Here is a 27239-nt window from a genome sequence, read left to right as displayed (position 1 = left end):
CTGGAATTGGCGTGAGCGTGGAGGATGTTCTCGTGGTGGTGGGAGAAATTATAGGTTTCGATAATATTCTCTCAGCATCGCGTATGAACAAAGCAGTTATCGTGTTTTTAAAAACAGAACAGTTAGTTAACCAGGTGACTGAGAATGGATTATGGATTAAGGAAATGTTTGTGCCCGTTACTCCTTTAACGGCTCCGGCAACTAAAGTCACTATTTCCAATGTACCGCCTTTTGTCTCAAATGACGCGATTGTTAAAGAACTAACTCGATACGGTAAAGTCGCAAGTCCTGTCAGGACAAAAACACTGATCTCAAACACGTTTTGTCGTTTAGGAGACAAGTGTTAATGTTTCTGACTTCAACAGAGCGCACATTAGAGATCTCGTTCCATGTAAGTCATGGAGATGGATCATATATGCTGTATGCAAGTACAGACAATCTAAAGTGCTTTGAATGTGGGAACATGGGCCATAAACGTTTCTCCTGTCCTAATAAAAAAGCGGATGTTGAGCAGCAGCTGCCTGTTAATGTTACTGAAAATGGATCAGCTCATCACAATGATACCAGTGATACCGAGGATAATAGGGCAACAGCACAGGATAAACAAGTACCTAATAAACCCAACAAAAGGCCGTTAGAGGAGGTCTACGGGCACAATGAGGTGAGTGAAAACGATGCTGGTGTGAATGTGGAGAGTAGTGAGCAGGCTGAATGCAGTTCTGCGCTTGTCATAAATGATGTTGAGGAAGCAAAAGAAAATGAGTTTGTATCTCAAACTGTTATAAAATAGCTAAGAAATGCTCGGTGGATGATACAGATGGGTTTTCTCAGTATACAGATGATAGTATGAAAGATGATGGACATTGGTCTGAAGGGTCAGAAATGTCAAAAGCAGATACAGAAGATTTGTACACTGTGACACAAATTAATGATTTTCTGGATGAGACAAAAGGTAGAAGCATAGAAGTGAGTGCATTTTTCCCAGATCTGGATAAATTTATCTCTTCTGTAATGTGGGCAAGGAAAAATTGCAATAATGATGAGCTAACAAAACAGAAACGTTTTAGGTTAAAAAAACATATAACTGATATTCGGAAAAAGTTTAGGACAGGGAAAGGGAAACCAAAAAGAGGAAAATACTAATCACTATGGCTAATACACATCTCTTTCTGATTGTTTCTTTTCTAATTTTTTTCCTTAATATGGAAACTCTACGTGTGGGATCCTTAAATGTTAATGGGATGAGGGATAAGAGTAAAGCTGATACAGTGATACATTTCATTAAGTTAAAGAAATTAGATGTTATTGTCTTACAAGAGACTCATAGTGATGCAAACAATGAGGTTGACTGGCGATTGTGGTGGAGGGATGAATATGTGCTCACACATGGTACTAACCTGAGTGCAGGAACTGCTATTCTCTTTTCTCCCTCTATAAAAGCCAAAGTTTTGGAAAAAACTGAAATTGAACCAGGAAGATGTTTAGCAGTTAAGGTTGATTTAAATGGTCTTGTCTTTATGTTTGTGAGTGTATATGCACCTAATATAGGAGCTGAGAGAATACTTCTTTTTAATAAATTGAAAGTATTTTTAGGAAAGCACCAAGGTAATGGTTTCACTATCTTAGCTGGGGACTGGAACTGTACACTTAATGCTTTGCTTGATAGAAATGGAGAAGAACCCCATTTTCAGTCATCTACAGTACTTGATAATGTTATTAAAACCTCTAATCTTACTGATATATGGAGAGAAAATAATCCCTCTGTTAAACAATATACATGGGTAAAGGTTAGTGATGGGAGGATTTCAGCAGCACGACTAGATAGACTGTACTTATCAAATAGTATGAAAAGTAGAATTATTCATACAGCCATTGTCCCCACATCTTTCACTGATCACAAATTAATCACTATTGATTGTAACTTGAATTCTAAGAAAAACAGAAGTGTTTACTGGCATTTTAATGTCAAATTATTACAAGACAAGAGTTTTTGTGAATCTTTTAAACATTTTTGGGAGACATGGAAAAACGAGAAAACAAGATTTGATAATGTCATTCTTTGGTGGGAAGTTGGCAAAGCTCACATAAGGGATTTTTGTCAGCAGTATACATCTCACGCTAATTTTTGTTTGAAACGGTCTCTGGAATGGCTTGAAAGAGAAATCCTTGCCATTGAAAAAAACATGATTGGAGATCTTTCTTCTAATGTACATGAGTGGTCTGAGAAGAAATTAAAATTAAGCTCTATTTTAAATGAAAAGGTTAAAGGAGCTCTTGTGAGAAATAGATTCTTATCTATAAAGGATATGGACAGTCCCACCTCTTTTTTCTTCAATCTGGAACGCAAGAGTTAACCAACAAGTTAACCAAATGTATAACCTGAAGAATGACAATGGACAATGTACATCTGAACCTGTGGAAATGTGCAGACTAGCAGTGAAGCTTTATTCACATTTATACTCACCTGAGGACATTGACATCCCGACACAAAATGGATTCCTACAAGATCTTCCTTGTCTAAATGAAGAAGATAAACAAGCATTGGAGTCTGGACTAACTTTTGCGGAATTAAGTGATGCCGTAACGGGTCTTTCGTCGGGTCGTACTCCAGGCATAGATGGACTTCCTGGTGAATTTTATAAGCATTTCTGGACAATATTTGGATCTGATTTATTTGAGGTGCTCAAGGAATGTAATCGTACTGGGTTTCTACCTAAGAGCTGCCAACGGGCTGTTTTAACATTGCTTCCAAAAAAAGGTGATCTTACCCTGTTAAAGAACTGGAGACCTTTGGCAATTCTCTGCACTGATTATAAAATTTTATCAAAGTGCCTTGCCAACAGATTGAACAAAATATTGTTCAAAATTATACACAAAGATCAATCTTATTGTATAAAAGACAGATGTATCGCTGATAAAGTCGTGGCCTAATGGTTAGAGAATTGGACTCGTAATCGAAAGGTTGCGGGTTCGAGTCCCCGGGCGGCAGGGATTGTAGGTGGAGGGAGTGAATGTCCAGCGCTCTCTCCACCCTCAATACCACGACTGAGGTGCCCTTGAGCAAGGCACCGAACCCCCAACTGCTCCCCGGGCGCCGCAGCATAAATGGCTGCCCACTGCTCCGGGTGTGTGTTCACGGTGTGTGTGTGTGTGTGTATTTGTTCACTACTCACTGCTGTGTGTGTGCACTTGGATGGGTTAAACGCAGAGCACCAATTTCGAGTATGGGTCACCATACTTGACAATACGTCACGACGACGATAACTTGCATTTAGTACATGATGTCATTGATTATGCAATGTGTAATAATATTGATGTAGGAATACTGTCACTTGATCAGGAGAAAGCTTTTGATCGTGTTGATCATCAATATCTTTTTAAAGTATTGGAAGCTTTTGGGTTTGGAGAGGAATTTAGGAAAATGATAAAGTTGTTGTACAATAATGCAACATGTATGGTAAAGATAGCAGGAGGCCTGAGTGTCCCTGTCAAGGTACAGAGGGGTATTAGACAAGGATGCCCACTTTCTGGTCAGCTTTATAGCTTAGCTATAGAACCTCTTCTATGTAAACTAAGAGAGAGTTTAATGGGTTTGAAGGTGCAAGGTGCTATTTTTAATGATTATGTAAAAGTTTCAGCATACGCTGATGATATTACTGTTGTTTTAAGGGATGTTAAAGATGTTCAGGCTCTAAAAGAGATTTTATCAAGTTATGGTAAAGCCTCATCTGCAAAAGTAAACTGGGCAAAAAGTGATGCATTGTGGTGTGGCTTAGACCACAACACTCCAGCTCTCCCAGGTCATTTAAAATGGGGAAAATCTGGGTTAAAATACTTGGGGGTGTTTTTAGGAAGGGAGGATTATAAGAGACAGAATTGGGAGGGCCTGGTGGAGTGTGCTCGGTTGTCTTGCTGGCATTGGTTGCTACCACAGTTATCCTATAGGGGAAGAGCCCTGGTCTGTAACAACCTCGTAGCCTCGATGCTATGGCACAAAATGAACATTCTGGAACCTCCTGAAGATTTGGTTGAAAAAATCCAAAAACGCTTAACAGACTTTTTTTGGTCCGGTAACCACTGGATAAAAGCATCGACTTTGTTTTTGCCCAGACAAGAAGGAGGACAAGGACTAGTGGATATAAAAAACAGAATTAAGACTTTCAGACTACAGACAGTAAAAAGATTCCTCTACGGAGTGGATGTAAGCTGGTCTGGAGTAGCTTGTGCCCTCCTTAGAAGAGCAGGAGGGATGGGGCTGGATAAACATTTGTTTCTTCTGGATATTCAAAATGTTGATTTGACTGGACTAACTTCCTTTTATCATTCAGTGTTCAAAGCCTGGAGGACTTTTAATATCTCAAGAGACATCACGGATGAGGGAGGTCTCTGGTCAAGGGAGGAACCCCTAATGCACAATTCTATAGTGGACTCAGCAATTTTAAAATCACCATCGATGAAGAATCTTCTAAAGGCTGCAGGAGTTGTAAAGATTGGACATTTAATAACCTCAGATGGATGGATGTCTCCTGAAATACTAGCCTCCAAGATTGGAATAAGATCAATTCGTCGGGCACAAAAACTGTTAAATGAAATTCTTGAGAGCCTATCGACGGAATTTAAATGTAGTGTGGAAACAACTAATGAAGATATGGTCTTAACTTTTCCTGAACTAAGAATATTTCCGGCTGTGGGTATTTTTGAAGAAAAGGAGGGGTCTTTGTTGACCTTCAAGACACCTGTACTGGACCGTTTAAGTAAAATTGAGAAGAAAGCACTACGTCACATGTGTAAAAGTTTCACACTCTCACTCTTTAGGAGGAGTTAAAGAGTCAAAATGGCAAGAGCTATTCGGATCAGGCTCTTCCCCGAAGGGTTGCTGGAGGGCCTTGTACAAGCCTCCCATTGAAAAAAGGTCTGGAGACCTTCAGTGGAGAGTTGTGCATGGGTTAATAGCTACAAACAGATAGAGAGCACACCTTGATCCCCAGGTTCAGGAGGGATGCCCTTTTTGTGGGATGACTGAAACTGTTTTTCACTTATTTTTTCAATGTGGGAGGCTTGTGCCTTTATTTTCTCAAATAGAAGAATGGTGTACAGTTTTAGGAGAAGTGTTTTCACCTATGTTATTTATCTATGGACCCAAGTATAGCAGAAACAGAAAGCAGATCCATGTTTTGCTTAATTTTTTGTTTGGGCAAGCAAAAATGGGAATTTGGATTTCACGTAAAAGCAAAATAAATAATGTTGGGTCAACTGATGCAATGTTAATTTTAAAAGGATTAATTAAAACTAGATTAAAGGTGGAATATGCATACTATAATTTAGTTAAAGACCTGGAGACTTTCAATCACATTTGGGGAGTAAACCAGTGCATATGTGAATCTGATTTTGATGGTGCTTTGCAAATTTATATCTAATTGTGCTATTGTCTTGCTTGTTTTTTTGTGTGTTATTTATTATGGTATGTTTGTGTTTTAAATTACTTTTTAAATCTATGTAAAGTATTTGTTTAAACCCTGAATATTTTGTTTAGGTTTAAAGTCAAAAGTCTCTCTCTCTCTCTCTCTCTCTCTCTCTATATATATATATATATAAACTCTCTAAATCTCAAAAGACTTTGCCTTTACTTAAACATAAATATGATAACACCGGGTGAAATTTAACAAATAAACAGTGTGTTTTTTTCACTGCAAAATCTCTGCATTCTTGAAACTTCCACGTTTCTACAGGAAAACAATTATTTAAAAGCTTAGAGTCTCAAATCCTCAAGAACCTCAAATGCGCACATACACACACACTCAGTCTCACCGTAGCTGACAGCACATGTTTGTTTGTGTATGTGGGTTAACGCTGATCAAGGGATTTCCAGACATGATGAAAGAGCTTTAAAATGGTTGTGAAAACAGTTCACCATGTCTACAGACACACAAACGCGTGATTTGAACATGCTGGATAACTGAGGTGAGTGAAGGATAAGAATGCGCTGTCAACGAGTATGTATGCGTTAAGAGCTGATATGAGTGGCTGTGTGTGTGTGGGATGTGTTTAATGAAAGCCCTCACTGAAGTGAGGCCATGTGATATTTGGATGGTTGTGCTTAACCAGTGAGATATGATGGTTGATGACAGGAGAGGATCAAGTCAGTATATATATGTACATGAGGTATAAGAGTAATTTAAACATGCAAATGTAGTGTGACATACACTACAGCTTGAAGAAAATACTGTTGAATACTACACTATTTCACATAATATATTTTAAGTAGTATATTTTTATATTTTACAGCATACAGTGTCTAGAACAGGAAAACATTGAATTGCATTGCTAAAAATCACAACAAAATAAAACATTACTGGCCCCAAACATTAGTGTATTTACACTAATGAAAATTTTATATTTTTTTATGTGAATGTTGTACATTTAACTGAATTAAAAAAACAAAAAAACAAACTAAAATTAGAAGCATTTTGATTAGTGTTCTGAGATCTATTGTACTCCACTCCATCTTGCTGACCTCAAATCCAGACTCTTCCTAACTGAAATAATATTCCTCATTTAGTTCAACATCCATGTCCAGCTCAGTTTGTGATCTGTATTTGTGAATACTGAGTGTCTCCTTGCCTGAACTCTACGAACCCTCAAAATGTGTGCACATTTTAGGGAAAGGGGGAAATAATGCTAGGATGCTGTTGCCATGGAATCACTGTCAATCACTGCAGTCCCAACGGTAGCCGCATATTGACCCTTGCTGATCCTTTCTCCTGAAACTGACAGAGTGTATGAGAGAAGAGGGAATGAGGCCAAAGGGAAGGATGGTGCGTAGGAAGTACCTTTTATTTGAATCACTTTCATTGAATAGATCTCACTCTCCCTCTCTCTGTTTTTGGGTCCTTGAAGTTGATAAAAGCTGGAATGTGGATTATGGGATGTGTCCTTCAAACACATCCAACAAAACCATTAAAAATGCATAGCAGAGTCGCTCTCAGATGAGGAGTGCTATACTGTATGTAGGTCAGCTGTATTGTGGATTTATGTATTTCACAGCGAGAAGCGGCTGAATTCCTCACTGTGCTCTTTGTTCACACCCGAGCAGGTTTGATCAGCTCCATGACTCTCAGTATTGATCAAATCAATCAAACAGTATGTGGGCCAGACGTATGTCTACTGACCACTCAGTGATAAAGACTCTGGCCATGCAAGCAGAGCACAGACTACTAAAGCTGAGTATTTCACATGAAAAAACTAAACAAAAAAAACAATTACATCATGTATTATGCTGTAGATCGCTATGGCATCGATATAATACAATAATAATTAGGCCTAATAATAATTTTCTTTTTGATATATTGTTTGTGCAGAGTAGGTTTTTCAAATTGAAAAAATGTGATTGACTTTATGCCCTAAAAAAACAACAAAAAAATATTTTTATTAAAAACATCAAAAAGAAGTGTTTTCAAGCATGTACATTTACAAGTATCCATTATGTTCATTTTTCAGACATCGACACCTTCCTTTGAACATAAAACACAACACAATGCAAACTGTAATTCGTGCATTGCACAATTAATAGAGAAAATGAGCACATTAACGTGGTATCCATATGTTTTACAGACTTTTCTAAGAGTCTAGATAGGACAAAAAAAAAAAAAAAAAGCATCAGGTCACTGGCCCAAATGAAAGACATTTTTTGGCCAAACAAAATTTCTGCATTCTGCACTCAAATTCAATTCTGGCACTTTCCTTCAAGCAGCGCCAAAAAGAAATTCAAAAAATATTAATCTCTTCCACAATAGCTCAGACTAAACAATCTCTTTATCCCAAAGCAAAACATGACTAAATGGCAAGAAGTCCAGAAGATCCATCCATACACAATGTTCAGTGAAGTGCCATCAAAATCCATCCATCCAGTGTCCTATAACAAAGAGAGGATGCAACCCATGTATCAGTCGATTAAGACTTCTCTCTTCGTGCCATTTCCTGTGTGTGTTTGAGCAAGAGAGAGAGAATCGCTTCACATCTTGTTGCACGCTCTAATAAAATCATCTCTCCTGTTTACAAATCACCTGCTGGTCCAACTCACAGCCAGCTCCAGACACATACACACTCACCCGCTTCACTTGTGTGTGTTGTGTACAGGCTTTTAAATATCAGACTTTACAGAGATGCACTCTTCCTCTGTGGCTCCACGCTGTGTTAGTGCACCGAGAGCTGAAAATACAAATGAGGATCAGTAGCAGAGCTTTTAACACCAATAATATCAAAATATAGACACACACCAACACAAATGCTTTTATCATCTCAGTAAGCTCCATTAGCCACCTCTCAGACTTCCCTCTGAAGCGTAATACAGTCTCCAGGGAGTCTGTCTTTCCTAGTTAAGACACTAAAAACACAATTAATGTTGTTTCTCCTTCTTAGAGAAGGCTCTTTTTATCTATTCCTGTTCCAAACTGTCCAAATCTATCAACTATCACAATGCACACCTTCAGACCGTTTGATCAAAGGCAACAGTAAGTTCAGCAGAAGAGCACCAAGTTAAGAGGTTCACTATTGCTACTGAAAAACACATAAGATTCAGATGAGAGATATCAACCGCTTAAGTGGTTATAAGTAAATGCATAGGTGATCCACACGACTCCAGACTATCAATTAACACCTTGTGAATTGAAAGGCTGCATGTTTTTTTTTAATTATACGTTTAAACCATTTAAACCATGCTTCTGACCAAAATACCATAGTCTATTATCATGCTTCTTCCAGTAAAAAAGTTCATCCCCTTCTGCCCTCTTGTCAAATTGAGAAAAATATTTATTTAGAACTGTTTTGGACTATTTTTGCTTGTAAACGCAAAAGGTGCTTGATCTGTGGATATTCCTTATTTAGACAAGACAGCTTCTTCCCTGGAGATAGCAATATTATGGAATGAGATGACAACAAAAGAAGTTAAGAATGTCTTAATTCGTTATTATAAAAATTGATGGACTGTAATCGCGTAGATTAGTCATTACATTTCAGCAATTTTTTGGCGGGTGGGGAATGGGGGTGAGGGTTTGAATTTTTTTTTATATCAATTGAATTACATGATACCCTGATTACACAATTAAAATTAATATTTGCTGAGAAAAGCCCCCAAATTAAAATAATCTATTACAGTACACTATGAAATATGAGTTAAAGAATTAAACAGATATTATAAAATTGGCTTGGTATGTTAATATATTGTTTGTTTTATTTCCATATAGTTATTTCTCGCACTAAATCAACACTTCAAATTAAAAAACAAAAACAAAACAGTGTAAACCAGACTAACGTAGTTTGCAGGTCTAGCTAACCACCTTAGGCCAGTCTAATCTGTTTTCTGATATTAGTTCTGAATCTTGTATGTGTCTGCAGAATGCTTATGTAATCGTCTGAGAGTATACTTATATCAGAATGACCTTGCTTTATTCAGAGAACTTTATAACTTACAGGTATTGAAATCTTTGCCTGTTTTTAGGGCAGAAAGATTACAATGGCTGATGGAAGAAAAACAAAAACACAACTTCTTTGTTCTGTGCCTACATCCATTTCAACCACCATCCTTTAAAGTTACCATGAAATCAAAATTTAAAAAAAATATGTTTTATGGAATATTGCAGTGTTTATGAGTACATAAGATTGCTGTAATTACTGTAGCAAACAACAACGATACAACCATAATTCCAGATGGACAAAATCTGCCTAAAAAGTGCATTCCTATATTTTTCTTGTTCAAGAACCTGTTGAACTCAATTTTTTTCAAATAAATTTAAAATGTACAGTCTGGCAAAAAACAAAAAAGGCTATGCTGGCCAACTGGCTAGACAAGAACCAAACCAATACAAAATTTTAACCAGTTGAAATTTTCGTTAATAGTATACTATTGATTCAGCTAATATTTAATAGTGTATGATAGTATAGAAGACTAGATTACTACTGGATCATATAGTGTGAAGGGTCAATACATATGGCTATGGAGTGTCCCAGCAGCAGTCCTGCAAACAGTGGCACTGGAAAACCTCACTGTCACTCAGAATTCAAGGATGAGTTGTTGGGACCTCCTCTCTGGTGTACCCGCATCTGTGAACTCTATGCTGTCAGTCATCATGTATGGTACTTGTGCAGTCATCTCATCTCATGTGTACACTAGAGACCATCTGCTGTCATAATGACTAGAGCTGTTAAAGAGGAACAACAATCTATTAGGGACAAAGACAGTAACTTACACATCAAGTTTACAATTTGATCCCAATGAATAGTTATTATTCGTAGTTCATGAGTTAGTTAATAGGATACAATAACCTTTTCTGCTTGAAAATCCAGTGAGCTTGAGAACCACTGTCATGGATCATTGGATCAGTGAATTGATGGATCAGTGAATGAATAATTCTTTTGAGTTGGTTCTTTTGAATGAAATGACTGATTTAAAACTCAATGAGTCGAGTACTCAAGTACTCTTCAGCACACTTTTTAAAGAAATATGAAAATAATAATACTTAAGAACATACTTCCTGTATTGGACCTTAAAATAAAGTGTGACCAAAGTCATACGAGTTTGGAACAACATGAGGGTGAGTAAATAATGATGGAATTAGGGTGAACTTTTGGGGTGAACTCTCTCTAAAACTGTAAAGAGAGCAGCAGAAGAGCATGACTACTTGAAATGGCTTCTCCACAAAATGCTTCCCCCTCATGTGGCAGCCATAAAATAACCGGTGCAGAAATGAGAAAAAAAAGACAAGGTGCAGCATCCAAGGTGCAGAAATTTCCCTCGGAGCATGAAAGATTTATAGGAACGCAATGGTGGAGGACTGACATTCTGTTATTTATAGAGCTGTGCACTGATAGAACACGGTCAGCCCCTGCACCATCATATCACTCCCAGCACTGCCATCAAGAGTTAACACTGCGAGCAGCTGCTACGCTAGCTCAACAGATTCAGTGAGGGGTCTAAGGGCACAACATAGTGCAAAACTACAACATTTCTAACTAGTAAAGGCAGTGCGTTTCTCAAGCAGCCAAGACTTTGCATATACATACTTCTTTGTTGTATCCTGCCTGCTTGTTTCTAGTGTTGATCAATGAAAAAAGTTAAACAAGAACAGTCACAAACTCCTCCATTTGTGCAGAGGGCCGTGGTCAATACTTGCCAATGCACAAAAGCACATGTCAAAAATACACAGGAAACCGTATGCCATCTGGGTACCTTTCACATGCTATTTTCAACGTACTGTGATTTGGGATGGGCCAATGATGGGCCAAATCTAATTTTGTGCACTATGTAGAGCGGAGAGCATGGGAATTGATATGTAAATCATGTTACACTAAAACAGACTGTAGATGAACACACTGTTGTTGCTGGATTCAAAATATTGGGTATATTCCAGATTAACTGGTCTATATTTCATTCCCTTTGAAATTATTAGCATCAGCTAACTGTGCTTGATTGGCCATTCTTCATCTACTGTATATATCGACTCACTGGCCACTTTAGTAGGTAAACTGGTAACACTTTAGTAAAGGACCAATTCTCACTATTAACTAGGCACTTATTAGCATTCCTATTATTAAAATATTACCATTTATTGGTACTTATAAAGCACATATTCTGCATGACCATATTCTACATTCCTAATCCTACCCAGTACATAAACCTAACAACTACCTTACTATTATAAGCAGCAAATAAGAGTTTCTGAACTCAACTCAATGCATTTAGGTATGCAGACATGGTCAAAATGATCTGCCTGCCGAAGTTCAACCCAAGCATCAGAATGGGAAAGGAAGTTGATTTAAGTTGATTTACTTCAGAAACTGCTGATCTACTTGGATTTTCATGCATTTCATCTCTAGGTTTTGCAGAGAATGGTCCAAAAAATGTTGCTGACCATGTCCATGTCTTCATGACATGAGAACTGACATAAACATGAACAATCAGCTAATATTGCATTACATTATTGTTTTAACTGGTTTGAGTGTTTAGTAACATAGCGCTGCTGCTTACAGTTGTATTCTGGCCACAATCAATAAAGTACAAACATCACGTACATCAGCAATCCTATTACCACTGCCATATTCTCATCCACAAACATGTACACAAACAGAATAAACAAACAGCACACACAGCCCTGCTAAGCCACTGATGCTTCTTATAGAGCGTAAACTGTCTTTCCTGAAGATGAGTGAAGACAGGGGTTTTTGGGACAGGAGAATAGGACACATCTCAAATTAAAAGAGAAGTCATGCATACACACGCAAAAATGAACAGCAAGGGATGAGAGGGAGAAGGAGCGAGGCACGATACACAAAGACAGACAACACAAGATGACTGATGATTTGAGTAGGAGAGAAAATAAAATGTAAGAATAATTCCACCGAAACAAAGGAAATGATGTTGGACAAATTGTGAAAATTATAATTTTAAAGGCAAGAAGAATTATGTTCAGAGAAAGGGTGAAGCAAAGGATAGACAGGGAGAGATAGGGATGGTCTCTAGGCTCCCAGTGCAGTGAGCTTCAGGCACCAGAAGTGAGATGTGACTGAATACATTACAGTCAAACAAGAGGAATGCATATCATAACTCAACTGGCGCTCTCATCTGCCTCTCAGTCTTTCACTGCACACATTCGACACAAAGGCCAATTAGTCATCCATAGTATGAAACATGAGCTAAGCTAGCCAAACAAATGAATGCAAACAGCCTTAATTCACACACGCTTTAACAAACGTGTCACCATAGGACAGTCGCTCATCGTATTCCCCTGAATTTGTTTGTGTTATGGTCTGGACTGCGGCTCCAGTTGCACGCATGACGAAACAAACCTGCAACAACCTGAACCGCAAACAAGAAACCAATGACAACCATAACTCAAGACTTTCAAAGAGAGAGAGTTGAGATATGAGAGAAGTGAGGAAGCAGCTATCACACACACACACACACACACACGCTCTGTGTCCCTATCAAATACACTTCAGTATGTAGTATGTTACTGTGCACAGTATGATAATTTTCCAAGCCAGAAACATAAAAAAATATGTGCCTGTGGCAACATTTTTGCAAAAATTATAGTAGAATGTTGCTTTTTGCACAATTCATGACCGTTTCAAAGTGAAATGCCCAGTGAGTGGCGCTAAAAAGCACATTCAGTTATCTCCGAAACAGATAACATTTAAATTTGGTTCATGCACGTACAGGATCATAGCAGTTCGGAAATTACATGATGGTGAGTATCACTAAAAGGTTAATGCTTTTAAAATATCATACCCCCTACACTAGCCCCAGCCTAAACCTAACTAATAGTGTCAACAAAAGCAAATGTGAGATAAAAATACATTTACTGAAGCAACCATGCCATTTTTGCTTGCTTCTACATGTTTTTGTCCAATTGAGTTTTACAGGACTTGTACCCTAGCGCTCGTATCAGGTGAGCTCCCGAACAAGTTTACTGCGTCAGAAAATCAAATACATATAGAGCTGGTTATGTGATGCATACATTAAAATGTATTTGTTTATAAATCATGCTCTGTGGTAAAAGTGCTCTGCTGTCATTTTGTAACGCAGCATAGTTTTATGGACGGTCTGTGTTGGGGCCCCTCTCTGGTCAGGGCCCTTGGAGTCTTAAATGCAAGCAAATTTAACATTTTGCTAATAAACTAATTTAATAGAATACAATGGCATTTAATACAATAATTAATACAATAGTTTGTGTTTTAATTCTAATTTTGTATATTTTAGGCAGTATACAGCATATACTGTGCAATATTCAATAAGAAGTACAATAGAATTCCATTACAAAATTACTCAAAAATTCTTAGTGTGAGTGATGTTTACCTGGATGTCTTTTGTTAACACGGCAGATGTCTCAAAATTTTTTACCAAAGTTTAAGAAACCAATTTACGCCTTAGGTTACTGCCTGAATAAACCTGCACGCAAATACTGGCCTTAGAGATGAATGGGAAAGCTAACAGATAGATCTTTCCATTTAATACAGAGCTTGTCACACACATTCTCTCTTACAAATACACACATACAAATGTACACAATTACTTTTCTCCTCTATGTGTGAGCTCCGCCATGGACTGCAGGAGCACACTGAATAACTCCCCTGTCTCATTACGAATATCCCACAGCCCTCATTACCTTTGTCTGAGATATTCAAAGAAACTGCATTTCCGCCAATCGGTCTGACTGCCAGAGCCTCTTTAATGTCTGACTGTGATGTCATCAATGTCTGATTGGATGACACTTACTATAGGAAGGTTCGACTGATACAGTACCTACTGGGGTTTAACTGGTGTGTTTGCAGGAAAACAACTTGTTCTGAATAAGATCAAATCAGTCCTCAAGCAACCTCAGTCCTGCAGTGATGTTGATGAAAGTCTGAACTGGTCGTATGTTCATGTAGCTGTGCGTTCCCGTGGGCCCTGGGGAGAGCTGACACTGCGGTCTATGGTCTCCTCGGCATAACAACATTCTTTTAAGAGCGATGGAGCAGAGGCAGAAAGATCAGTGTCTTTTTACTCTTTATTTCCAGAGAGATGAATCAAAAGAGGAAGGCCAACTGAAGTGGGGAAAAAGAGTGAGAAGAACAACTCACACTGTGCAACAGAAATATTTTACGAGAGAGATAACAAAAGAGAGAATAAGAGATTAGGTTTTGCACTGAAACTGGTAATAATTAGAACTGGGAATCCTGCAATCACCACTAATAAGACTAATAAGCATAACAGGCATGTGCCAGACTGCAAACAGTGTTTTGTTTCATGCTGATAGTACAGAATTACAGTAAATATGCTTGATTACAGCAAAGAGACTCAGTTCATTGTGATTGTTATGGTCAAAAACAACAGCTTTGATTTTTTTTTAACCAGCTGTATTTGATTTTAGCATTACTGAACTGAGCTGCACAAATGATCACTAACATAGTGAAAAAGAAGTGTGCTTAATTGTATGAATGTGTAGATGACATAAAAGTTCCAATAGAAGTAACATTGAATTATATTTTAGTTTACCTTAAAGCTCCAAATTTTTTTGGTTAAAAAATTATACAAAATCATTTTTTGGGCAAGTACATAACCAGCCTTACCTTACCCATCTCCTTACCTTAGCCTGTAAGCTTGTAATAATGTTTTCTAATCTGAGTGGTACTGGTAGGTTTTCACAGGAAATACAAGCTTGCCACCATTCGTCTTTGTATCATTACGTCACGTCCGTAAACATAAAGAAGGGGTCCTGATTAGTAGGCTATATCACACGTGAGGATGCTGCAGGTGGCGGATCATTAATACACACACAAAAAAAAAAATGCTGGCTTAGATACAGCGATTGGGTTGTTTTGACCCAGCGGTTGGGTTACTGCCCAAAAGGTTGGGTTAAACATTTCACCCAACTGTTGGTTGAAAACAGCCCAATCGCTGGGTTTGTCCATATTTTACTCAGCGCTGGGTTGTATTTAACCTAGTATTTTTTTAGAGTGTAGCCTTTTCTCACAGCAGCTGGAATAATTAAATTTATCATTTTAAACGCGAATTGTAATCCAGAAAGGTCCACACAACAATCATCAGTGACAACTGGAGATTCACCCATAGTCTACAGGTAACACTAATACACACTAAATACACAGTCATGCAATGCTGATGTTGTTAACATTAACCTTTTGAGAAATTCTAACAATAATAATCATTTGCATGGTTTGATGTGATATGAGCTAAACGATCATTTATCGTTTTAGATTTATTGTTAGCGCAATGTATTGTAATGCTTTTTTTCTCAGTTGGTCAGAACAAAAGTGGCAGACATGTTACTTGTTCAGATGACATTTTTTGGTGAAAATTTTTCCAAGACGTAGTCATACTTCCAAGACGTAGAATCTGTGATTGCGAAGTACAGTGAATATCCACACCGGTGCAGTGACTGACAGTCACACTTACTCTTCAAAACTAGATTCATCTGCGCTCTGAGGAGCACAGACGTAAAAAAAAAAGTTATTTCCACTAGGGCTGGGCGATAATGTAAACAAATGTAGCCTTTATTTCTGCAAGTGTAAATATTGTGCAAATATCAATATTAATTGTGTCTAGGGAAAGGCATTCCTCTTGGAACTAACGCGATATTGCGTAGCTTGTCAGTGAACTACAGCTTCGTGTATTAAATGCCGCTCCATTTGAAAACAGCTGATGGAGATGTAGCGTTAATCAAGGAACCAGCTTTACTGACGAGATGCGCATGCAATATATCGCCCAGGCCTAATTTCCACAAATAACTACAATTGCATGTTTCAAACAGAGATTGTGACAGAGGCACAATTTACTGACTGCAGCTTTAAATGCTTGTCAGTATATTTGGCAGTATACTTTAAGCAAATTTCAAAGACAATAGAAGTAATTGTAAAATTACATATATAGATAGTCCTACTTAAGTGGCTCAAAAATGCACTCTAAAGTTCAGCTAATTGCATTCAGTGTAAATATAAACTACAGTTGTATACAGGGTACAGATTTTACAATGTGCCCCGCCCAACATGGGGCATGTTGTCACATTTCACTTCCATGAAGATAAATAGGGGTAGATAAATAAAAAAATATACACTGTAATTATGAAACAAAACCACATATTTGTAACAGATAAGTGTGAAATTTATGTGGACAAAAAATTCTACTCTGAACCCAATGTGGATTTACTCAAACTGAGAAAGTCAAAGTGTTCTCAAAAAGCATTCTCCCCTAATACATACCATTCAACTGCAATTAACATGCAATTAAATGTCTGAAAATAATATATTCAGTTCAAACCTAACTATTATGTAATAAGTGCTCTATTTAAAAGTATGCTAAAGTGTACTTCTTTTTGTAAGGATTCCTGTCATCCATTGTTTGGACAAACTGATGTCATTGGTCGCTACTGGTCACTGTTTAGTATGGTAAAGAGTATTAGGTGGTTGTATTTTATAGTAAAATGGTAGTATTTAGTAAAAAAGAGCAGCATGAATATTCTTCAAAACATTCTTATGTTGCGTTCCACAACACAAGTTTTTTTTTTTTTTTAGTTCTGAGTGAAGTATTTTCTTCGGACAGAAGAAAGTATTTAAAATTCGACAAACACATCAGCTTTACTGCAGTTGCCTGCTGTGAAAGAGAGAAAGGATGGAACGATTCTCTTTGGTATCACCAGCATCAGATTGTCAGGGCAACCAGCCAAATGTGAACATTTTGCCTGACATCAATGCACTTCCATCTCTAGCTAAATACATCCCAGGAGACTCTGCAGACAGAAGCAGGATCACAGAGTGCCTGTACACTCTTCTACCCAGTGGAGAGGATGTACCCTGATAGTATCATAGAAAATTTACATAATTTACAGAGATAAACAACCTGACCAATAAATGTTTTCTGTTTTATTTTTTTCTGTTGTCTAAGCATATGTCTAGTTAAGATGAACAAATGATTACAATAGAATTTAACTTTGTATACACCTACTCAATACTCATTATGTTATAATGGTATTGGTTGATATCTGATAATCAATTTTGCTAATTAGTTTACCCATGCTGTCATGTAAGCTCTTTACTAACACAGTTACATATTTAGAAAATCCCATAATGAACATACATGTTATATACTTAAAATATTTTAAATTTTCCATTAAAATTGATGCCTAAATTGCAAAACAAACTTTTTATTTTTAGTGTTTTAATTTATTCAGACAAAATGTAATATACATTTATATAGTAGTCAAAATCATTTATCATTTAGTTATTGACTATAGCATGAACAAATCAGTATCGGCCAAACATTTTAGATTGGTGCATTCCCACTCTCTTAAACAATTTATATATAAAAAAAAAAAAAAAAAGTTAATTCATTAAAACCCACAAAATAATGCTAAATAAAGTATGGGAATAATGTAGTGACAAAAAAAAAAAGAATTAGGTTGGGTTAAGCTGTGGAATCATTGTATTTTGCTAAATTTACAAATTCACATCTTCATATAATTCTTAAAAAGAAGATCAAATTATTGTCAAGTCAAGTCAAGTCAAGTCTGCTTTATTGTCAATTCTTCCACATGTACAGCACATACATACAGAGAATTGAAATTGCGTTACCCTCAGACCCTTGGTGTAAACAGTTAACATTAAACACGTTCAAATACAGATAATATGGTTTAAACATATGTACATACAACTCTATAGCTATACAAGTAAGGACATTGTAGAAAAAAAATTAAGAAATAGATAAAGTGGCATAAGGCGCATGGCAGATAGTGCAAACCAGTTAAATAAAAACAAAACTGTGCAGATATATTTGTAGTGCAAAAAGAGCTTATCAATCTGAGAACATTGTAGAAAAATAAAAATATAAAAAAGATAGATAAAGTGACATAAGGCACATGGCAGAATAGATGGAGTGCAAACCAGTTAAATAAACCAAAACTGTGCAGATATATGTGTAGTGCAAAAAGAGCTTGTCAGTCTGAGGACATTGTAGAAAAATAAAAAAGATAGATAAAGTGACATAAGGCACATGGCAGAATAGATAGTGCAAACCAGTTAAATAAAACAAAAACTGTGCAGATATGTGTGTAGTGCAAAAAGAGCTTGTCAGTCTGTTAAATTGACAGGAGAACAGTCTTTTTATGAGACTATCCGAGGAGGTAGTTTGCAGTCAATGCTTGATGAGGTAGTGATCAGTCCAATGCTGCACAAGTGAGAGGTGCTGGTCACAGTTTGTAAGTAGGTGGGGGTGGGGGGGTCTCATAGTGTCAGAGTTCAGTGTTGTATGGGGTAAAAAGAGGGGAGGGGGGGCAGGGATGGGAGGGAGTTCAGCTTCCTGACAGCCTGATGTATGAAGCTGTCCTTCAGTCTGCTGGTCCTCGCCTGGAGACTCCGCAGTCTCCTCCCTGATGGCAGCAGACTGAAGAAGCTGTGTGTCGGGTGGGTGGGATCACCTGCAATGCGGAGGGCTTTGCGGGTGAGACGGGTGCTGTAGATGTCCTGGAGGGAGGGGAGAGAGACACCAACGATCTTCTCAGCTGCTCTCACTATGCGCTGAAGTGACTTGCGGCAGGATGCGTTGCAAGCGCCATACCACACAGTGATGCAGCTGGTTAGGATGCTCTCGATGGTGCCTCTGTAGAAGCTGCACATGATGGGGGTCGGGGCTCTGGCTCTTCTGAGTTTGCGGAGGAAGTAGAGATGCTGCTGTGCTTTTCTTGGCCAGTGCTACAGTGTTGTTAGTCCAGGAGAGGTCCTCTGTGATGTGTACACCCAGGAACTTGGTGCTGCTCACTCTCTCCACAGTCGCACCGTTGATGGTCAGAGGGGCATGCTGAGTGTGTACTCTCCTGAAGTCAACAACAATCTCCTTCGTCTTCTCCACATTCAGAGATTGTTGTCACTGGACCACCCGGCCAGGCGGCTCACCTCGCTCCTGTAGTTTGTCTCATCTCTGTTGCTGATGAGACCCACCACAGTTGTGTCATCCGCAAACTTAATGATCAGGTTAGAGTTGTGTGACGGTGTGCAGTCGTGGGTCAGCAGAGTGAAGAGGAGGGGGCTCAGCACACATCCTTGGGGGGCCCCAGTGTTCAGTGTGATGGTGCTGGATGTGTTACTGCCAACCCGTACTGCTTGAGGTCTCCCGGTCAGGAAGTCCAACAGCCAGTTGCACAGAGAGGTGTTGAGCCCCAGCTGGGCCAGTTTGTATGTGAGCTGTTGAGGGATGATTGTGTTGAATGCTGAACTGAAGTCTATGAACAGCATCCTGACATATGAGTCTTTTTTGTCAAGATGTGTGAGGGCTGGGTGGAGGGCAGTGTCGATGGCATCATCGGTCGAGCGGTTGGACCTATATGCAAACTGGAAGGGGTCAAGTGAGGGGGGGAGGACAGACTTGATGTGGTGCATGACTAGCCGTTCAAAGCACTTCATGAGAATAGGAGTGAGTGCTATTGGACGGTAGTCATTGAAACAGGATGGAGATGACTTCTTCGGGACTGGAATGATGGTGGTAGCTTTGAAGCATGTGGGGATAACGGCCTGATTTAGCGAGATGTTGAAGATGTCTGTGAAGACATCAGTGAGTTCCACTGCACAGTCTCTCAGTACACGCCCAGGAATGTTGTCAGGACCCGGAGCTTTGCGTGCATTGATCCTGCTGAGGGACCTCCTCACGCTGTCCGGGGACAGCGTCATAATGAAGGGCAGTAATAAAGTACAATACACTATTCGAGCTACAGCCCAATACAGAAACAAAAACCAACACTGTATATTAACAGAGAGAGAGAGACAGAGAGACATACTTTTCCATTAGACTGCTTATATCAGGAATCATAATTTATTAGCAAGACAGTATGGTTTTCCCACTCTCTTTAACTCAGTCTCTATATCTTCGGAGAAACTGCAAATGGGTCAAAGCTGTAAGTATGCCTGGTTCACACAACCTGACCCAGAGGAGCACACACTCACTCTCACACACCCACAGAGACCTTCCTGGCCAGGTTCACACACACTGGACACTGTGTTCTGTGACCATCCATTTAATTTCACACAGGAGGGCAGACAGACATCCAGAAGACTGCTCAACCATAACTAACAACCTGAAGAAGCAGATCACGCAACTCAACATTTCCATCAAGACATTCCTGTAAACATCTTACATCATTTATCATTTTTCTCTTAGTTTCTTTTTTCTCTTTCAGTTTTCAGTCAAGGCGAATTCTCTCAGATCTTTTACAAGTCTGGCATTGAAGAAGGGTGTAAATTTATCAGGGACTCACCAAGAACGTGAAAGAAAGGTCACAAGGTGATTGATTCAATATTCTCTCCACTCACTTTTACATTCAGTTCACTCACTCCGGTGTGCTTTAAAGAAAATTACCTCTGTGAACTCCATGTGTGGCATGTATATATCATCAAATTAACAATCACACACACAGAGGAATCACTGAGTGCCATAAGAGGCTCTTGTTTGTTGTGAATAACTGCAGTTGCCATCACATTAAATGCAGCTCTGCTATCATTTCCTCTGCATAATACCTTCATTGTTTTCACAGGGCCATTATACTTCAGTTCCCTCTTTTCACATCAGCAAACAAACACTCTCTCCTGTGATCTTCTCATCCATATTTTAGCTATAAAATAACCCCCGTTTATGAAAATACAGAGAACAAAGTGAACACACCAGAGTAAAATTTCTTATTACGTGTGCTGCTCTAAAATTACACTGAGTTTGCAAACTAGACAGTTGTTTTTCTTACCCGTGTGTGGGACATAATATAGACAAAACGGCAGACTCTCCGATGCTTATGAGATGGTTTATATTGCATCGGTGGTAAATGTGATTCATTGCTTTCTAAAATAATTAATCTAAATACAGGAAACACAGACAGATGAAAGACATGGAGAAAATCTGACACATTAGTAGCTAACCAACATCTAAACTTGATCAACACAGAAGAATTGTTTACAAGTTTTTGTAGTTCAAGTCCAGTTTCAAGTCTTTGAAGGCCAAGTCATGTCTTAAAGCAGTAATTGTGGGGAAGTTGTGGCCTAATGGTTAGAGAGTTGGACTCGTAATCCAAAGCTTGCGGGTTCGAGTCTCGGGCCGGCAGGGATTGTAGGTGGGGGGAGTGAATGTCCAGCGCTCTCTCCACCCTCAATACCACGACTGAGGTGCCCTTGAGCAAGGCACCGAACCTCCAACTGCTCCCCGGGCGCCGCAGCATAAATGGCTGCCCACTGCTCCGGGTGTGTGTTCACGGTGTGTGTGTGTGTGTTCACTGCTGTGTGTGTGCACTTTGGATGGGATAAATGCAGAGCACGAATTCCGAGTATGGGTCACCATACTTGGCTGTATGTCACTTCACACTATTCACTATTTCACTATTCACTATTCACTAATTCACCACAGTCAAAAGGGGTTTTATTATACTTTGGTTGTCTATTTAGAAACATGATTTTTTTTTTTGTCAATGCTACACGATTAGAGAAAACAGAGAAAAAGACCTGTGGTGGAAAAAGGTAGGAAGACTTCAACACCCAAAATGCACTGTGCTTGATCAGAGTATCCATGAGAAGTAATACACAAGTGTGGAAGTGGTTTTCATAAAAGCCCTGGAGCTGTCAAATAAACACTGATATCAAGGTGCAGGTAGCACAAACCAAATATAAGGCTACACATTGTTCAATTACTTAGACCACAATCACTGTAACAATACAAAACTGGCTGAAAACTCCAAGTCAAATCCAAATCTCTTTTAGTAAGTTTTCTATATGCAGAGAAAAAAATGCTTCATTTTGTATTATTTTGTGATTTTTTTTTGCAACGGATGAATTAATACGCATCGGACTCCGTGTGCAAGGTTTCTGTGCATGACAAATATTTAGGATGATGACTATGGAAAAAACACATACGAAAATTTAGGACTCAGTGTGCAAGGACCTCAAGAATTGAGTTTTCATGTCTTCGGCACAGATCTTGTCTTTAAGGAGTGGAATATTTCACAAATATTTGTAGGAATGTGTTCTGATATTGAAATTCTGCCCAACAACTGATATGGTTTGATTAAATAAAAGAAAACACATTCAAAACTATACACACACCAACTCAGAAGACTTTATGCTAAATTACTACCTAAATCTTAAAAAGGAACACACCACTTTTTTTGAAAATAGGCTCATTTTCCAACTCCCCCAAGTGTTAAACAGTTGAGTTCTACCGTTTTCAAATCCATTCAGCCGATCTCCGGGTCTGGCGGTAGCACTTTTAGCGTAGCTTAGCATAGATCATTGACTCTGATTAGACCATTAGCATCTCACTCAAAAATGACCAAAGAGTTTAGATATTTTTCCTATTTAAAACTTGACTCATCTATAGTTGCATCGTGTACTAAGATTGACGGAAAATGAAAAGTTGCAATTTTCTAGGCTGATATGGCTAGGAACTATACTCTCATTCCAGCGTAATAATCAAGGAACTTTGCAGCCGTACCGTGGGTGCAGCAGGCGCAATGATATTACACAGCGCCTGAAAGTAGTCCCCAGCTAGGTAACTAGTTATAATATAGCTGGGGACTATTTTCAGGTGCTGCGCAATATCATTGCTAATGGTCTAATTAGATTCAATGATCTATGCTAAGATACGCTAAAAGAGCTACCACCAGACCCAGAGATCGGCTGAATGGATTTAAAAACGGTAAAACTAACTATTTTCAAAAAAAGTGGAGTGTTCCTTTAAAATAGAGAAAAACAATTAAATATCCAATGTCTGCCCATACATATCCAGGACTGGCCGATACTATAGTCTACCTATAAAAATATAATCCTGGATATCATTTAACAATCTTTCACAACAGATTCTGTCAGTTCTTCTCAGACAAATTAGTTTTTTGCCTTTCATAAATTTTAACAGACTGAAATCACAGAGAATCTTTCCTTTAAAAAGAACTAACAGTGAATTCAAAACCCCCTGTAAGCTGTTGAATGGGAAACACTGAGTGTTAGAGTCTAACTATATATCTGTTTTGTTGTTTGTTACAGTTTGGCAGTCTGACTGGCAAAAAGTAATATCTGCTCATGCTCTCAAAGCAAACGATAAGAGAATGTTTTTCAGTAAGCAAAACAGCACATAAAATATTAAAAATAATTAGGTATATGTCGTTTGCCTTCAAGCAAACACATAGAAACTTTAGAGGCTTATTAATTTACGAACTTTCTACAACTACAGCAAAAAAGAGAGAAAACTTTCTTGAAAAGGGCTTTTGGCAAATATTGCAGTGTGAAATCATGCTGAAAGGCTGGTTTTGTTTGCAGGGCTGTCTGTTTGGAAGAGGGCATCTATCAGAGCTGAAGTTGATCACTAGTGTCTTACCCTTGAAAAGATGCTTCAATCGATGCTCTCTGTGCCCAATGCAGTCTGTGCCCTTTTACATTCTCCATTATTACAGTACCTTTATGGAAATATCATTACTTTCTAATTAGAACAGGGAAATATATCAGCATGAGGCACTTATTCTCTGCTGTTAAAATTATTTAAGGTTTCTCTGTAATGATCAATGTAGAGCCCAAAGGCTCAATTATAACAAGCATTTAAATGTACCGTATTCCCAACACCAATAAAAACTTTCAAGGCCTCAAGAATATCTAGGACATACTGGAAATCAGTGCTCCGAATATACATGTTCCTGACATATAAACATAATATTTATTAGGCTCGAGTGCTTGTAATTGCTTTTTGTGCAAGTAGTTATCTAGGATGGTGTTGTTTATAGAAGTATTTGCCTGTTGAATGAAGGCCGGTGCTACACAAGGCATGTGGCCACCCCTGAACCGCTGACCTGTGTTAAAAGGCTGTAATTGTCTTTTTACTGCGGCCACTAAATCTCAGAGTGCCCTCACCGTTCCATCCCAACATTCTGCCAATGGTCGTCGCCTAGCAACCAGAGTCGAGAGCAAACACTTTTCTTTATTTATTTATTCTAATTTAGCTTTTGTGATTGATGCGCTCTGCAACAAAGTGCTTCAGATGGATGGGCTGTTCAGTTTCAAAATTCTCCATGTTCAGAAAATATCTGTCTAATTATGGCAGAGGGGGTGTGGGTATGAAGGAAATGTCTGGGAAATAGCAACCAAAATCGTGAATTACATAGCCCCTGCCATATGGAATAACAAATCAACCCTGCAAGAAATCCCAGATTTTGATGGTTTCAATAGTCAATAGTTGGCCTAAATGGGTCTGCGTAGTTGATTGGCTAGACCAACAGTCTAACAACTCAACTACCATGTTCAAGGCACATTGCTTTTTGTGTTACGAGAAAGCTACGAGAATACTTTTCGTGCACAACGCAAACAAAAATATGACTTTATGCAATGATTTTTTCTCTTCCGGCTCAGTCTGCCACCATTCAAGCGAGTTCCAAGATGAAATGGTGGTGGACTGACCCTGAAGAGAAGAAATCGTTGAATAAAGTCATTATTTTTCTTTGCGCATATCGTAGCTTCATAACATTACGCAACCACTGCTGTCACATGGACTATTTTAACAATGTCCTTACTACCTTTCTGTGTTTTGACCGTGGTAGTTCCCTTGCTGTCTATGGAGGGTTAGACCGATTTTATCAAAAATATCTCCGATTTTATCAAAAATATCTAAATTTGTGTTCCGAAGATGAACGAAGGTCTTACGGGTTTGAAACGACATGAGGGTGAGTAATTAATGACAGAATTTTCATTTTTGGGTGAACTATCCCTTTAAGCTAGTCTTCAGCACAGTTGCAACCACAAAACTCTTTTAAATGTCAAAAATAACAGAATATTGAACATTAGCAGGTCTTTCCATTTACTCAAAAACACATAAAATAACACAAAGGAATAGTTACGCCAAAAATAAAAATTTGCTAAAAAAATGAACTCACCTTAAGGTCATCTGAGATTTAGATGAGTTTGTTCACCTGAACAGATTTGGAGAAATTTAGTCTTGCATCACTTGAATGAGAGTCCAAACAGTTGGTAAAAACACAATAATCCACAAATAATCCACATGATTCCAGTCCATCAATTACCGCCTAGTGAAGCGAAAAGCTTGGTGTTTGACATATTAATAATTTAGATATTTTTAACTTCAAACAGTTGCTTCCAGCTATAAAATATGATTCCTCTATCCATAATATTATTAGTGAACTGATGGACTCGTATCGTGTAGATTGTGATGTTTTATCAGATGTTCAGGCTCTTATTCTGACGGCACCCATTCACTGCAGAGGATCCATTTGTGAGCAAATGATGTAATGCTACATTTCTTGAAATATGTTCCAATTAAGAAACAAACTCTGATCTTAAATGGCCTTATGGGTGAAAATTATTGAAAACTTAATTTTGGGTAAACTATTCCTTTTATTTCAACATTTACTCTCCTGATTCAGCCTTACTCAAAGCATGTTGGGAACTAACAAACCACTACCCAAACAACAAAAATGATTCATGTAGTCCCAACACAAATGGATTAAGTAAACTTCAGTTTTACATATTTAAGTTGACTAATCAAATAAAATTAAGTTAGTTAATACAAAAAGCATACAGTAGCAATTGTGTTGCTTTAGCTCATTAAGTAAATTAAACAAGCAGCAAAATCTTTTTTTTTTTTCATTGTTATCTTACTGCTAGACCACATTGAACCAGCAACTATATTCCAAAAATCAGCTTAACCTGTTATATTCCCCCAGAAGGGATCTGCTCACACTAAATATTATGCCTGGATTGCAAATAGTGTTTGAATAAACTCTTTCATGTAAGTTAATGAAGGTGTAACATGAGACTTTGCATTTTTAATATGAAGCGCTACCTAAATTTGGCCTCAAGTGATTTATTCCACATCATATCAGATTAAATCATTCCTCCCCTGCTCTGCCAAAAATGAACAATACACTTCAAACATGTTTGACAACACAACAGAATTCAGATGGGACGCCCAAAGCAGTTAGCAGAGCTCCAGCATGTATCGCATGATATCAGAGGAGGAGGCGAGAGAAGGAGGTCTCTGCCGCCACCTGAAGATCTCTGCTGTTGTGTGTACTCAAAATCACAAGATCCAAGAGAAAAGTCTTCAAAGTGAAGTGTGAGAAAGAGATATGTTGAGGTTTTACTAGTCTTTACTAAAGACTAGTACTAGGTTTTACTAAAATTTTGGAAAGTTCTTGCCATTTCTGTGTGGAATATGCCTCAAATGGTTTGTGGGGGTCCCGTCTAAACCTCAGATTAGGGTATTACTGACTAGGATCAGTCATGTAATGCTACTCAGCATGGTTCCTCAAAGGGCTGGTGTTTAAGAGCTGATCAGAGGTCAGATAGTAAGCCAGACACTAACCTGCTGCCATCTGCATGTATCCTGCCAATGTGCAGATCCTCCTCTCACAGGCTCCACTGGGCAGGAAGATGGTGATGATGGCCAGCAGGGAGCTGACTGCCAGCAGAGCACATCCACCTGAACATAGCACCGCACTTGTCTGCAACACACACACAACACACAAACACTTACAGAGACTGTTGCTCTTATAAGAGTTCAAACTCTTTCTGGCTTGATTGATTTTTACTAATGCAATACAAATTTAATTCTGTTCTCATAAAATTAGTTAATCTAGCCACAACTGGATTTAATAGATCAAGATAAAACCACAGATTTTAAATCAAAACTGCATTAAAAACTGAACAGAAACATCACATGGCAAACT

At 38.3% G+C, this 27239-nt stretch overlaps 1 protein-coding gene across 1 annotated transcript in view; it reads right to left on the bottom strand.

The window, feature by feature from the left end:
• LOC306871541 (LHFPL tetraspan subfamily member 7 protein-like) overlaps positions 1-27239 on the bottom strand; it is a 159959-nt gene that overhangs the window by 57891 nt on the left and 74829 nt on the right. The window contains exon 2 of the mRNA XM_079419558.1: positions 26876-27014. Coding sequence (XP_079275684.1) covers positions 26876-27014 — 139 coding nt within the window. The remainder of the gene's footprint in view (positions 1-26875; positions 27015-27239) is intronic.

Source organism: Barbus barbus (genome assembly GCF_936440315.1).
Source record: "Barbus barbus genome assembly, chromosome: 6".
Taxonomy (NCBI): Eukaryota; Metazoa; Chordata; class Actinopteri; order Cypriniformes; family Cyprinidae; genus Barbus; species Barbus barbus.
The sequence above is the reverse complement of the archived record's forward strand: the minus strand, read 5'-3'. Positions and strand labels throughout refer to the sequence as shown.